Source organism: Malus domestica, chromosome 02 (genome assembly GCF_042453785.1).
Source record: "Malus domestica chromosome 02, GDT2T_hap1".
In the NCBI taxonomy this organism is placed as follows: Eukaryota; Viridiplantae; Streptophyta; class Magnoliopsida; order Rosales; family Rosaceae; genus Malus; species Malus domestica.
This window is the reverse complement of record NC_091662.1, coordinates 34425250-34440436: the sequence shown is the minus strand read 5'-3', so window position 1 is coordinate 34440436 and position 15187 is coordinate 34425250. Positions and strand designations below refer to the sequence as shown.

The 15187-nt window shown below is 37.2% G+C and overlaps 2 protein-coding genes across 2 annotated transcripts in view; both read left to right on the top strand.

Annotated features, from left to right (window-relative positions):
- The window catches only part of LOC103426977 (putative disease resistance RPP13-like protein 1), a 71216-nt gene that overhangs the window by 39413 nt on the left and 16616 nt on the right, over nucleotides 1-15187 (top strand). The window lies entirely within an intron of this gene.
- On the top strand, nucleotides 5826-11929 carry LOC139193955 (uncharacterized). Its single transcript, XM_070817890.1, has 11 exons — nucleotides 5826-7200; nucleotides 7297-7448; nucleotides 7531-7669; nucleotides 7909-8054; nucleotides 8613-8678; nucleotides 8782-8978; nucleotides 9651-9815; nucleotides 9899-10404; nucleotides 10791-10914; nucleotides 11026-11164; nucleotides 11368-11929. Exons 5-7 carry the CDS (start codon nucleotides 8618-8620, stop codon nucleotides 9801-9803), a joined length of 411 nt encoding a protein of 136 aa, XP_070673991.1. The 5' UTR covers nucleotides 5826-7200; nucleotides 7297-7448; nucleotides 7531-7669; nucleotides 7909-8054; nucleotides 8613-8617; the 3' UTR covers nucleotides 9804-9815; nucleotides 9899-10404; nucleotides 10791-10914; nucleotides 11026-11164; nucleotides 11368-11929.

The window sequence follows — 15187 nt, the reverse complement described above, 5'->3', positions numbered from 1 at the left end:
TCATCAGAGATTTTTGGGTTTGTTCCAAAGGCATTTATTGCCTTCGTCTTCTGGGGCTGTACCGCGTAATGAAGCTCCAAATGATCAACATCTGATGCCTCCTCCTTCTAGGGTTATGTCTAGTACTGAGGCTCCAAATGATCCCCCTCTGGTGCCTTCTCTTTCTGGAGCTCTACCGACTGCTGAGACTTCTCCTAAGCAACCTTTGTGAAGGCTCCCTCTTGTGTGTTTATTTTGACTCATGTATATGTACATATTTGTAGCTTATCGGGGATATCAATAAATAAGCTTTCCTTCATTTCAACGTATTGTGTTAAATACACCAAAGCCTTCTTCGCTAAGTTCTTTGAATTTTCTTTTGTTGAAGCTTGTATGTTGAAGCTTTCTGAGTGGAGCATGTAGGTTGGGGTAGTGTTCCCTTAATTTCCCGAGTGAGGAAAATTTCTCGGTTGGAGACTTGGAAAATCCAAGTCACTGAGTGGGATCGGCTATATGAATCTTAGAACGCCATTGTGCTCGATCCTGTGTCATGTCCTTTGTTAGATCCAAGTACTCTAAGTCTTTTCTTAGAGTCTCTTCCAAAGTTTTCCTAGGTCTTCCTCTACCCCTTCGGCCCTGAACCTCTGTCCCATAGTCGCATCTTCTAATTGGAGCGTCAGTAGGTCTTCTTTGCACATGTCCAAACCACCGTAACCGATTTTCTCTCATCTTTCCTTCAATTTCGGCTACTCCTACTTTACCCCGGATATCCTCATTCCTAATTTTATCCTTTCTCGTGTGCCCACACATCCAACGAAACATTCTCATCTCCGCTACACCCATTTTGTGTACGTGTTGATGTTTCACCGCCCAACATTCTGTGCCATACAGCATCGCCGGCCTTATTGCCGTCCTATAAAATTTTCCCTTGAGCTTCAGTGGCATACGGCGGTCACACAACACGCCGGATGCACTCTTCCACTTCATCCATCCAGCTTGTATTCTATGGTTGAGATCTCCATCTAATTCTCCGTTCTTTTGCAAGATAGATCCTAGGTAACGAAAACGGTCGCTCTTTGGTATTTCTTGATCTCCGATCCTCACCCCTAACTCATTTTGACCTCCATTTGCACTGAACTTGCACTCCATATATTCTGTCTTTGATCGGCTTAGGCGAAGACCTTTAGATTCCAACACTTCTCTCTAAAGGTTAAGCTTTGCATTTACCCCTTCCTGAGTTTCATCTATCAACACTATATCGTCTGCGAAAAGCATACACCAAGGAATATCATCTTGAATATGTCCTGTTAACTCATCCATTACCAACGCAAAAAGGTAAGGACTTAAGGATGAGCCTTGATGTAATCCTACAGTTATGGGAAAGCTTTCGGTTTGTCCTTCATGAGTTCTTACGGCAGTCTTTGCTCCTTCATACATATCCTTTATAGCTTGGATATATGCTACTCGTACTCCTTTCTTCTCTAAAATCCTCCAAAGAATGTCTCTTGGGACCCTATCATACGCTTTTTCCAAATCTATAAAGACCATGTGTAAATCTTTTTTCCCATCTCTATATCTTTCCATCAATCTTCGTAAGAGATAAATTGCCTCCATGGTTGAGCGCCCTGGCATGAACCCGAATTGGTTGTCCGAAACCCGTGTCTCTTGCCTCAATCTATGCTCAATGACTCTCTCCCAGAGCTTCATTGTATGACTCATTAGCTTAATACCCCTATAGTTCATGCAATTTTGTACGTCGCCCTTATTCTCATAGATAGGCACCAAAGTGCTCGTTCGCCACTCATTTGGCATCTTCTTCGTTTTCAAAATCCTATTGAAAAGGTCAGTGAGCCATGTTATACCTGTCTCTCCCAAAAGTTTCCACACTTCGATTGGTATATCGTCTGGGCCTATTGCTTTTTTATGCTTCATCTTCTTCAAAGCTACAACCACTTCTTCCTTCCGGATTCGACGATAAAAAGAGTAGTTTCTACACTCTTCTGAGTTACTCAACTCCCCTAAAGAAGCACTCGTTTCATGTCCTTCATTGAAAAGATTATGAAAATAACCTCTCCATCTGTCTTTAACCGCGTTCTCTGTAGCAAGAACCTTTCCATCCTCATCCTTGATGCACCTCACTTGGTTTAGGTCCCTTGTCTTCTTTTCCCTTGCTCTAGATAGTTTATAGATATCCAACTCTCCTTCTTTGGTATCTAGTCGTTTATACATATCGTCGTAAGCCGCTAACTTAGCTTCTCTGACAGCTTTCTTCGCCTCTTGCTTCGCTTTTCTATACCTTTCACCATTTTCATCGGTACTCTCCTTGTATAAGGCTTTACAACATTCCTTCTTAGCCTTCACTTTCGTTTGTACCTCCTCATTCCACCACCAAGATTCCTTTTGGTGTGGGGCAAAGCCCTTGGACTCTCCTAATACCTCTTTTGCTACTTTTCGGATACAACTAGCCATGGAATCCCACATTTGGCTAGCTTCCCCCTCTCTATCCCACACACATTGGGTGATTACCTTCTCTTTGAAAATGGCTTGTTTTTCTTCTTTTAGATTCCACCATCTAGTCCTTGGGCACTTCCAAGTCTTGTTCTTTTGTCTTACTCTTTTGATATGTACATCCATCACCAACAAGCGATGTTGATTAGCCACGCTCTCTCCTGGTATAACTTTGCAATCCTTACAAGTTATACGATCCCCTTTCCTCATTAGAAGAAAATCTATTTGTGTTTTTGACGACCCACTCTTGTAGGTGATCACATGTTCTTCTCTCTTCTTAAAGAAGGTGTTGGCTAAGAAGAGATCATATGCCATTGCAAAATCCAAGATAGCTTCCCCATCCTCGTTTCTCTCCCCAAAACCATGGCCACCATGAAAACCTCCATAGTTGCCTGTCTCCCTGCCCACGTGTCCATTTAAATCTCCTCCTATAAATAACTTCTCCGTCTGAGCAATTCCTTGCACCAAGTCTCCAAGATCTTCCCAAAATTTCTCCTTCGAACTCGTATCCAACCCTACTTGAGGTGCGTACGCACTAATCACATTGATAAGTTCTTGTCCTATTATAATCTTGATTGCCATGATTCTATCTCCTACCCTCTTGACATCTACAACATCTTGTACCAAGGTCTTGTCCACGATGAGGCCAACACCGTTTCTCGTTCTATTTGTGCCCGAATACCAAAGTTTAAACCCTGAGTTTTCTAGATCCTTTGCCTTACTACCAACCCACTTAGTTTTTTGTAGGCACATAATATTTATCCTTCTCCTCACCATAACTTCCACTACTTCCATAGATTTTCCCGTTAAGGTTCCTATATTCCACGTTCCTAAACGCATTTTGCTCTCTTGAACTCTACCCTTCTGTCCTAGCTTCTTCACCATCCCCCGTCTAATAGGATCAAAGTACTTCTTTTGTGTGTCCCGGGTAAAGTTGATAGGAGCATATGCTCCCAAACAACTTTGAGTGGAGTCGTTCGAAAAGAAGTTTCTATGGCCCCCTTGCTCATTTAACACTGCATCTGGGTGCCGATGGAGATACAGCGACCCTTGCTCACTTATCACTGTGCTCGGGCCACACAGCGCGCCACTTACGGGTGACGCCCTAGCTTTAGCGCGATTTTGTTTTGGATTCATTTTCATAAGGATTCGACGTGATCATGGAGTGCCGGCTGTCGACTACCTGACGCCCTCCCCCTCCTCCTTTATCCGGGCTTGGAACCGGCCATGTAAGACAGAGGCGGAGTTAATACCCAAAACAAATAATTAAATAAAAAAATTAATTTAATTAATTCGGTTTGGTTCGGTTTATAGATCACTAAAACCGAACCGAACCAAAAGAATTTGGTTCGGTTCGATTTTTTCAATTCGGTTCGGTTTTTTCATTCGGTTCGGTTTTTTCGGTTTCTGTTTGGTTTGGATTTCGATTTTTTTCGGTTTTCGGTTTTTTGAACCCACCCCTAGGTGTCAGGAGAAGACGGGAGAAGAGTGGAGCAAGACAGCTCACATTCCTTGCATCGAGATAGGCGACCAAGTCATCATTTGAGATCTCAACTCAAAGTCAGGTACGTACATAGCACCATTTTTCGTGGAAGATTCAGATTTTCTAAAAGTTTCACTTTGAAATTCGAAGTTGTATTCAATTGAGAATTTGAGAGATTTTAATGGATTTATAAATCTATAGATTTTTATGGAATTCAATTGATTTGTAGAGATTCCATATAAAATTTTGATTTAATTCCACATGAGATTAATTTGAGAGATTTTAATGGATTTATAAATCCATAGATTTTTATGGAATTCAATTGATTTGTAGAGATTCCATATAAAATTTTGATTCAATTCCCTCGAAATCTCATGTGGAGAGGTGAAATTTGTGGATGCTTAAAACACACTACGAAATCTCTCCAATTCTCTCCAATTCCTCAACTTTCTCAAATTCTTTAAAATCAATTTCTAATTGAATACACTTGAATGTTATAAACTTCTTTAAAATCTTAATTGAATATATTTAGATTTCTAAGGATTTTAATAAACTATCTTAAAATTATAATTGAATACACCTTGAATTTCAGAGAATCATTTAAAATCTTTATTAAATACCCTAGATTCATTAAAAGAATTAAAATCCCTCAAAATCTCAATTGAATACACCCCATTCAATTGTTTACTGTCAGCTATACTGTGTTTAATTAATCAATCAATTAAATTTCAGGACAATATCATCTAAGAGCAACGAGTGTTTGCTTACATAAACTACTTCTTACAATACCAAGTAAGTTATTGGGTGCTCTGGCTAGCTAGGTCACGATTATGATTCTCCTGCACGGGACGAGGTAACTCCTTGATGTTTCTCTTTCCTCCTAATGTTGTGGTTTGAGTACGTTGGAATGCTTACTCATCTTTCAGCGCATCTGTCATTTTTAAATAGGTGCTGATATGTTTCTGTACAAACACAACGTGTGAATTTGGCTGGATGCGGCACTTACAAAGTTCACCGTAAGTTGTTGAATACCGGAGTGTAACTTACGTTTCCTTTTCTGTTCTTGTTTCATGATCATTATTGATGGATTATATTCATGAATCAGAACATAAGGAAATGGTCCAGATTGTCAAACTTGCACAATTAATTAAGATCACTTTATAAATCATAATTCTGCATCTTTGAATCAGGACTATCTTTTCTAGATGACGTATGAAAAAGAATTGAGCTCAAGTTGACATGGACATTCAAGATTTTCCCAATTTGATGGAGAAAAGCAGTGAAGGTAAAACTCTCTGAATTCTTCTCTTTGTTTCTAATTCATATAAAGGACTTTGATATTCTGCATTTGGAACTTAGAATCAATGTTCTAACTGGTTACCAGTTACCACTCTGATTGGCTGGACAAATATGAATAAATTAAGAAAAGAGCATTAAGTCACAAGATTCCTTTTTTAGCTTTATTTCAGGGTTTCTGAAGGACCAATGCAAGGCTTCACTCTGAACCATGAGCTCTATATCTCCACTCGGTATGGAAGTCTGCCTGACTCGTTTGTTATTTCAAGGTTGTTCTATCAGAACCCTACAATACGGGCATTGTTTTCTGGAGTTTAATGTAGACATTGCAAACAGGTTTTGACACACTGTTCAGGATCACGTGCAATTCGTGTGCTCATATATTCAGAATTTTTAAAAATGCTTAGCTTATGGTGCTTTTTGGATTTTTCGATGCGGATATATTGTTTGGTCACGGTCTTCATAGTCTTCCCGGAGGTTACCATAAACAGAAAAGCAAGGAATCTGATAATGCACGCATAATGACTTTGCAAGCCGTTTTAGTGGAGATGAGGTGACTTAATGTTATCATGTCGACAGATCTGTTTTTTTTGCCTTGGTTTGCATTGTCCTATGTCAGTGAGTTGTGTATGCTAGAATTCCTAGTTCTCTCACCCGGTGTTTGGATGAGCGATTTGAAAGTAACCAGAAATTTAGGTACATTAGTTAAAAATCAACTACAAATCCCTCTCGATGCATTGCATTTAGTTAAAAATCAAAACATTAGATATAGATATTTGAAATGCACTACATGATCATTACACACATAAAAAAGCATTTATAAATGTCTCCTTTCAAGCAGTCATTTACAAATCCCTCTCGATCCATTGCATTTAGTCTTTCATATCCTTCCATCTAATCTTTTGTAGTGAATTTTAACTAATTAAGCCTTAAGCCCGCGCTTGGCACTTTCAAATCCTTCATCCAGACGTTCCATTTAAGAGTATCATATTGCCTGTGGTATATTGTTAATTGATTACTCTTGTAATTTAGGTATTCCTTTGTCATTTAGTTGAAGAGTGAACAACCTTTTCGTTCAGCATTGTTTCTAATTTATCTTTAGTCAGAATATTATGAACCTGCCTATAAGTTGGTACCATATATGTTGTCAGATATTGTGGATATGGACCTGAGTTGGTACCATATCTACAGGTCCTCCTAATCATGATTTACAATTCACCAATGAGTAGAAAAGCTTTTGTTCACCAGCCTTCATCCAACAACTAATAAGTTTTCAAAAAAGAAATGTTCTATGCGCTAGGATGTAGATGTCAACCAGTAGATTTCAATTGAGCAGTTGTAAGCATGGGTTTTGTGCTCAAAGTGAGTCAAAGTATAGTTTAAATATATATTTGTGTACATTTGTTTGTGTGTGACATTGTCTTTATATAATTTTATTTACATGCATATTTGATCTTCGGACATGTGTACAAGGCTTTAACCTTAGGTACATCTGGCCTCATAGTTTACTGATTGTACAAAAAAAGGTCGTACCCAGTGCACAAGGCTCCCGCTTTACGCAGGGTCTGGGAGGTGAATGTCGGCTAGCCTTACCCCCATTTATGGAGAGGCTGCTCCCAAGAGTTTACTGATTGTACAGATCTAAAAAAATTTGAAGGGTGCATTCTTGCCCATTTCAGCATGATGAACCAGGGAATTTGTTCTTGAGGGCAGCACGTGCTGCTAACTTTATTGATAAGGTCGTCGTACCCAGTGCACAAGGCTCCCGCTTTACGCAGGGTCTGGGAGAGGTGAATGTCGGCTAGCCTTACCCCCATTTATGGAGAGGCTGCTCTCAAGTCTCGAACCCGAGACCTACCGCTCATGGGCGAAGGCACTTGCCATCGCACCAAGTGTGACCTCTTTATTGATAGATCAAGTATAAATGAAGACAGGTACATTGTCCCAAGTGAATGTAGTTTCTACTTAAAACTAATCCAACTTAAGTGCATATATATAAGGATACTTGGTATTTTTCCACTGGCGTTCAGCTTGCATCTGCTAAGGCTACTTTGTCACAGCTTGTGAACATCTTATTCTCCTAGAAGCTGATCCGAAGGAATTAAGAGTTTACATCATTCTTCTCTACCATTGTGGACTTTATTAGCAATCAGAATATCTAAAGTTGTAGCAGGACAAAAAGGTAAGTTTTCTAATTCTATATGTAAGATGACATCCGACTTTGATATCAAATCTAATAAAGTACCTTTATTTGGGTTCTTCAGGATCGTCCACTAAGGAGGCGACTGTCTGATTCATTAGCTGTTTTGGTGGAAGATGCCACAGAGAAATTGATGATACGCCTTAACCTAATTTTGATGGAGGATGGTTGGACCAGGCTGTCGTATGTAAGAAATTTTCTTGGTAACAACTCTACCTCAGTTGTGTGATCATGTACATTATTGCTTATAGCAGTACAAACCTACTTAGTAGGAATTTCATGCAAACTGGGAAAAATGGGACTTTAAGTGAACTTCATCCTGGAAATGTTTTGCCAGATATCCAGTGTTTTCTACCTGTATATAACAAGATTAATAAAACCAGAGATATAAGTCCTGCCACATTCTGCATTTTCATATTAATGCCATACTTTTATATACTAGTTGATTCGACCACATTATCAATGGATTGGAAAGCCGGAATATTGGATGGTTGGAAGAGTCAACCGGCACATGGACAAAAGCGGAGCTAGTAAGGCACCTATTATCTGCTTGTGATACTTTAACTTTCAAGTGCTGCAGTGGTACTGGTAAGATGTTTACTCTTATGTAAATCATGAATTATTTTGTCAAATTTTACTTCATTGTAAAATCATGTGGATCTCCTCTGTTCATAACTAAGTTCTTTAGATGAATATTCTCAACTGTTTTTGGATGAAATCATAGGATATGTGGTATTTGGGATGCAAAAATAATCAAATCGTTTGTACTCAAGTTGTCGTATTCATGGATATATGATCCTGGCAAAATTATCACCTTGTTAGTGAGGAAATAATTAATGAGGGTTTTGTCAATATCTAGCGTGTATTTACAGAAATCCATGATGGGACTAACGCATGTACTAATGAGGTTTTGTCAATATGTCAATACGTCACTTTGATTTTCAACACCTCACTTTGATTTTAAAACTCTCTGAATTCTTCTCTTTGTTTCTAATTCTTATGAAGGACTTTTATTCTTCATTTGGAACTTAGAATCAAGGTTCTAACTTGTTACCACTTTGATTGGCTGGACAAATATGAATAAATTAAGAAAAGAGAAATAAGTCACAAGATTTCTTTTCTAATTTTATTTCACGGTTTCCGAAGGACCAATGCAAGGCATCACTCTGAACCATGAGCTCTATATCTCTGCTCGGTATGAAAGTCTGCCTGGTATGAAAGTCTGCCTTACTTATTTGTTATTTCAAGGTTGTTCTGTGAGAACACTACAATACAGGCATTGTTTTCAGGAGTTTAATGTAGACGTTGCAAACAGGTTTTGACACATTGTTCAAGATCACCTGCAATTCTTTTGCTCATATACTTGGAAATTTTGAAAATGCTTCTCTTATGGGGCTTTTTGGATTTCGATGCGGAGATATTCTTCATAGTCTTCCCAGAGGTTATAATAAACAGAAAACCAAGGAATCTGATAATGCACACATAATGATTTCGCAAGCCATTTTAGTGGAGGTGATTTACGTTACCATGTCGACATCTTTTTTTTTTTCTTCCCTAAATTTGTATTACCCTATGTCAATGAGTTGTGTTTGCTAAAACTCCTAGTTTTCTCACCCTGTGTTTGGATGAGGGATTTGAAAGAACTGAGGAATTTAGGATAAGCTAGTTAGAAATCAACTACAAAATATTAGATATAGATATTTGAAATGCACTAGGTGATCATTACAACATAAGCAGTCATTTACAAATCCCTCTCGATACATTGCATCTAGTCTTTCATATGCCTCTATCTAATCTTTTGTAGTGAGTTTTAACTAATTTAGCCTTAAGCCCTTGGCACTTTCAAATCCATCATCCAGATGTTCCATTTAAGAGAATCATATCGGCTGTGGTATATTGTTAATTGATTATTCTTGTAGTTTAGGTATTCCTTTGCCATTTAATTGATGGATCTATGTTACATTCAAGATTATTTATAGGTCCTCACATTTTGAAAGTAACTTATTCTGGTCATTTCAGCATGATCAACCAGGGAATTTGTTATTGAGGGCAGCACATGCTGCTAACTTTACTGATAGATAAAACATAAATGAGGGCAGGTATTTCGTCCAAAATGAATGTAGCTTCTACATAAACTAATCTAAGATAAGTGCATATATATAAGGATACCTTGTATTTTCTCAGTGGTTTTCAGTTTGCATCTGTTACGGCTACTTTGTCACAGCTTGTGGACATCTTATTCTCCTAGAACCTGATCTGAAGGAATTAAGAGATTACAGCATTCTTCTCTACCATTGTGGATTTTATGAGCAATCAGTTGAATATCTAAAGTTGTAGCTGGACAAAAAGGTACGTTTTCTAATTTCTATATGTATGATGACATGCTACTTTGATAGAAAATCTATTAAAGTACCTTTATTTGGATTCTTCAGGATCGTCCACTACAGGGGCGACTGCCTGATTCATGAACTGTTTTGGTGGAAGATGCCGCAGAGAAATTGATGATACGCCTTTATCCTAATTTTGATGGTGGATGGTTGGAGCAGGCCATCGTATGTTAGAAATTTTCTTGGTAACAACTCTGAACCATAGTTGCATGATCATGTACATTATTGCATATATCAGTACAAACCCTAATCAGTTGGAGTTTCATACAAACTGGGAAAAAGGGGACTTTAAGTGAACTTCATCCAGGGAATGTTTTGTCAGCTATCGAGTGTTTTCTACCTGTATATATATAACAAGATGAACAAACCAGAGATACAAGACCTGCCACATTCTGCAGTGTCATAATTAATGCCAGGCTTTTATTTACTAATTGAGTCGACCAGACCATCAATAGATTGGAAGGCCGGAATATTGAATAGCTGGAAGAATCAACTGGCAAAATGGACAACAGCGGAGCTAGTAAGGCGTCTTGTGATACTTTAACTTTCAGGTGCTGCAATGGTAACATGTTTACTCGTGTAAATTGATGAATTATTTTGTCAAATTTCGCTTCATTGTAAAATCATATGGATCTCCTTTGTTTATAATTAAGTTCTTTAAATGAATATTATGGACTGTTTTTGGATGAAATCATAGGATTTGTGGTTTTTTTGGGATGCAAAAACAATCAGATCGTTTGTACTCAGGTTGTCGTATTCACATGGATATAATCCTAGCTAAATTATCCCCTAGTTAGTGAGGGAATAATTAACGAGGGTTTTGTCAATATGTCACATATATTTCAGAAACCCATCACACTTATTGTATATTGCATTCAAATATTTTATCAGTCAGGACAACATGATGGGACTAACGTATGCCACTTCATTGATGCAGAGAGAAAACAGGGGAATGATGTTTAACATCTTCCCTTGATGTCACTGGCATCTTGGAGTGGGTTGAAGAGAGCAGCAGTGACGATGACCACACACAAAAATGAGAGCACGGTTTCCTTGCAGTGGTAACATGTTTACTCTTTATGTAATTGATGTATATATATTTTGAGCGAGTAACAAATTGTTACTGTATTTGTGGTTGAATTACCCTAGATTATTATTATCTTATACTGCAGGGTCAACCATCACGGAGGCAACCATCCGATTCATTAACTGTTCTAGAGGAAGATGCCGTGGAGAAATTAATGATACAGCGTAGCTTACTTTTGGTTGAGGAGGGTTGGCGCAGGCCGTCATATGATAGAAATTTTCTTGGTAACAACTCTGAACCATGATAGTCCTAATCAGTAGGAGGTTCATTAAATATACTGGGAAAAGTGGCACTTTAAGTGAATTTCACTCCCAAAAAGAAAATTTTGACTTATGTCATTGCCAGGAAATATGTGAGGCTGTTAAAATACAGCCTTATGGCCATGCATTCTGGAAACTGGTTGTTCATGCATTAATCGTTTGCTTAGCTTGCAGGCAAGAACCGGCGAGGAGCCAGAGGCCCTCCAGAACTTGGTTGCGAACAATGAAGAGAACTTGCAGGTCCCCCAGACTCTTGAAAGCAATGAATAAAACATGCAGGTTTCCTAGACCCTGCGAAAGCATTGAAGAAAACATGGAGCCATGTCCTGAAACTAATTAGAGTTTTTAGCCATCAGATGACAAAGTAGGTTTACATCCAAGTTACCAGTATAAGGCTGCCCCAGTTTATGCATAAAACTCCTATATGGAAGTCGTTTCCTACTTAGGATTTCTCTCTGTGTGGCACTGCCGAATCGGAGGACAAAGCCAACTTCTGAATAGTTGGATCATAAGTCTGGGGAAGTGATTCTTGCACACCCTTAATCTTCCCGCACGCGGTCCCGGTTTGTTTTTTACATTTGGATTGAAACAGTCAAAAGATAATCAATCAAGGAACATAATAATGTGTGTTCAGAAAGAGAAAATTCGTGTGCGAATATTATTTCTTTGTTTTTAAGTTAATACATTTTGATGTCTATTATTATAATTTCCGAAGACATTTTGGTATGAGCCTTGTTTTTATGTTACTACGTCTTGATGTCTGTTCATAAATGTTGATATATGCTACGTAAAAAATGTTGCTTATTGCACTACGGTATTGTGCAAGTGTCATCCACGGGCTGCCGTTAAATTAGGCAACTTTAACGAAAAGTTCATGGTACTGTTCACTTTAACGAAAAATCATATTTTTGCACTAAAAAGTCAATCCTGGTATTATTCATTTTACCCTTTATTTTGTTCTTATCGTTAAAACTCAAAATTTTCAAACGTTTTTCATTAGTTTTTCTTTTAAATTATTGGGTTCAGGTCCGTGCTCAATTTGGTTGGACGCTAAAGAAAACTTAAAAACAAAAATTAAAAAAAAAATTGGGTGTAAGCTGTGATTTTTTATGGATCGGGATCCTCTCATGATCTTAAAAAACTAAGTCTACTAAGTAGGTGATCGTGGTGGTTGAAATTTAATCTAATGGTTACAAACAGATAGATCCTCTAAAATTATAATAATTATAGCTGTTAGATTAAATTTCAATGACCACGATCGCCTGCTCAGCAGACTTAGTTTTTTTATAGGAGAGGATCCTGGTGTGGCGTGTTACCAAATCCTTGGGATGGAGGAAAATGTCGAAGGGCAGCTCTGTTGGGACATTTGACATGATTCATACTTGAAAGTTGGATTTGTGGTTTGGCGTTTAGGGTTTGCGTAAATAGGTTTAATTAATCAATCCAGGCAAACGGTCAATCTCTGCCTAAGCTACCTACCACCTAATGCCTAGAGCCCTACAAATCTACACTTGACCTATATTATAGGCTAGGGTTGGTCGGTCCACAACCCTATCTGCCCAACCCACTCAGCCTCCCCTGCTATCATAAAGTTACACCTAAAAAAGTAAACAAATTTTCAAATGCATTGGAAAATAAACTTTGTTCAACTTATATATGAGATGTTTCAACTTAAAAAAATACAGACAAATCATAATGAGTTGGTCACTGGTAAGAGAAACAAAAAGTTCCAAAAAGTAAAACAAAACAAATTAATAAGACAAATTCTTTGTTAAATTAAAGATCGCGTGCCAACAAACAATATTTTTCAATCGGTTGTGGCTATTACATCGAAAGTAGTAAGTAGCAGCTTGCAATGAAACTTCATCTCCTTTAAATTAAAAGTCATGTGAAGAGATTAAATTTGTAAAGTAATTAATGTGTCATCATTAAAAAATAAACACGTTAATCAACATTCATGTAATAATATAATCATTAACTTTCATGTAATTTACTTTACAAATTTAACTTTCCTAACATTACCCTTAAATTAATATCCACTTTTGAAATGTAGTTCCCAAGAAGGCCCCTATCTTTCAACTTGACCACATTCACAAGAGATTTTTCAGTGTGATCGGTACATGGGGTAGTACATCACGTGTCACTATATAAATAATGAGATATGTGTGTTAAAAATTTAATAACTTAAAAAATCAAATTTTCTGCCACTTATATAAAAACACATGATGTACCAACCGTATTCCGATCACAACGAAAAATAGTTAGTATTTAGGAAACTACTTTGTAGGTAGAGAGAAAGGATCAGGATCCTCTCCTGAGCAAATGGAGAGGATCCTCCTGACCGGGCCCATCGGGCCGTTCAAAATTTATCCAACGGCTACAAACAGGGGGCTTCACTAAAAGTTATAATAATTGTAACCGTTGGATAACATTTGAACGGTCCGATGTACACGGTCAGGAGGATCATCTCCATTTGCTCAGGAGAGGATCCTGATCCAGAGAGAAAAGCATTTTTTTATGTGCTTCACATTCTTTTATGGTGTTTTATGGGTTTTTTTGGGTGTCAATTTATAGTGTATATATGTTGTTGTATAAAAATAAAAATCCAAACATGTACATTTGATGGCATACTAGTGGTTAATTTGATTTCGTGCAGATTTGTAGAGCTAATTAATAAGTTTTTATGTAAAAGGAATTGTGTTTCATCCGTACACTTTACGTGATGTGCTTGTTTTTATTTTTCTCACAAAAAAAGAAAAAGAGAAAGAAAAGTGATGTGTCCAAGAGAATCATTTTATTATGTAACCGAAAAAAAAGGTGAATATTTATAGCTAAATTGTTCCTAACTAATAATAATATGATGTGACGATGATTTGGCCCATCTAGATCATGAGATTTATGAATACATTTAGTATACAAAAAAGTAACGCATCAATAACAAAAAAACATATTGTCTAACCAAATAGAGTTGCAATGAAAGAGAGATAAAATTTCGTTTCAACTTTAATCCTTCTATTTTATCACATTCACATTGGAAAGGTAGTAAGTAGGAAGCTGCTTCGTTGGTAGGTTGAATTGGAAAATCGGTGGCAATATTACAAACTGCATAGTGAGGTATGCGCATAATGCACACTACGTCAACGACCAAAATGAGGGACTCATAGCTGACCTTAAAGTAGAGTAGCAGAGCATTTTGCAGAAGAAATATGGATTAATTAATGTCAATTGTTAGCTTCCTCCTTCCTGCTACTGGTTCCCGTTTGCCTTTTCTTTACTTATTTGATTAGACTACGGAGACCATGCAAGAATTTTTATTTCTATCTATTTTATTTATTTAATTGGAAGAACATCATACGTCATCACATAATTGAAGAAATACTTAAAAAATTACTTTTAATTGTATAATAACATATGGTGTTCTGCTTCGTATTCCGGACATTCTAACCTCTTCACAACTTAAAAGTGGTAAGCAAAAATAAATCCAATTAAATGAAAAATCATACACGAACACGACTTCTAGTATCGACTCAAATATGAATTAACATCCCAAGGCACATAAATTAACTATTAATTTTGAGCTCGAGTAGTGAGAAGACATAATGGATTGAGTATATGATTACGAACCTAGTTCTTTGTTTTAGTTTACAGAGACACTTTGCCATCATAAACTGTTTAATGGTTCTAAAGCAGAGGAAAATGCCACAGTATATTCAAAGAAATCAACACGAGTCTGAGTGATGATTAACTCAGCAGCCTTAAATGTTGAACCTATGCGAGCTAGAAAAAGAAGTCCATACGAAAACATTGTAGTGTCTAAAGGAGCAGCAGTAAAAAAAAGGTAATGTTAGAGAGACAAAATTTATAGATAAAATTTATAAACTAAATGATATGTCAAATGAGCACGTTTATCAACGTTTAAGTAATGATCTAATCATCAATTTCAATGTCATTTAGTTTTTAAAATTTTGTTTATAAATTTAGCATTCC

Bases quoted from the DNA above. Each gene is read 5' to 3' on its own strand.
- LOC139193955 (XM_070817890.1), top strand. From the start codon at position 8,618: ATGCAAGGCATCACTCTGAACCATGAGCTCTATATCTCTGCTCGGTAT. The intron at 8,679-8,781 runs GTATGAAAGTCT...CGTTGCAAACAG, and splicing joins TCGGTATGAAAGTCTGCCTG to GTTTTGACACATTGTTCAAG. The intron at 8,979-9,650 runs GTGATTTACGTT...GTATTTTCTCAG, and splicing joins CGCAAGCCATTTTAGTGGAG to TGGTTTTCAGTTTGCATCTG.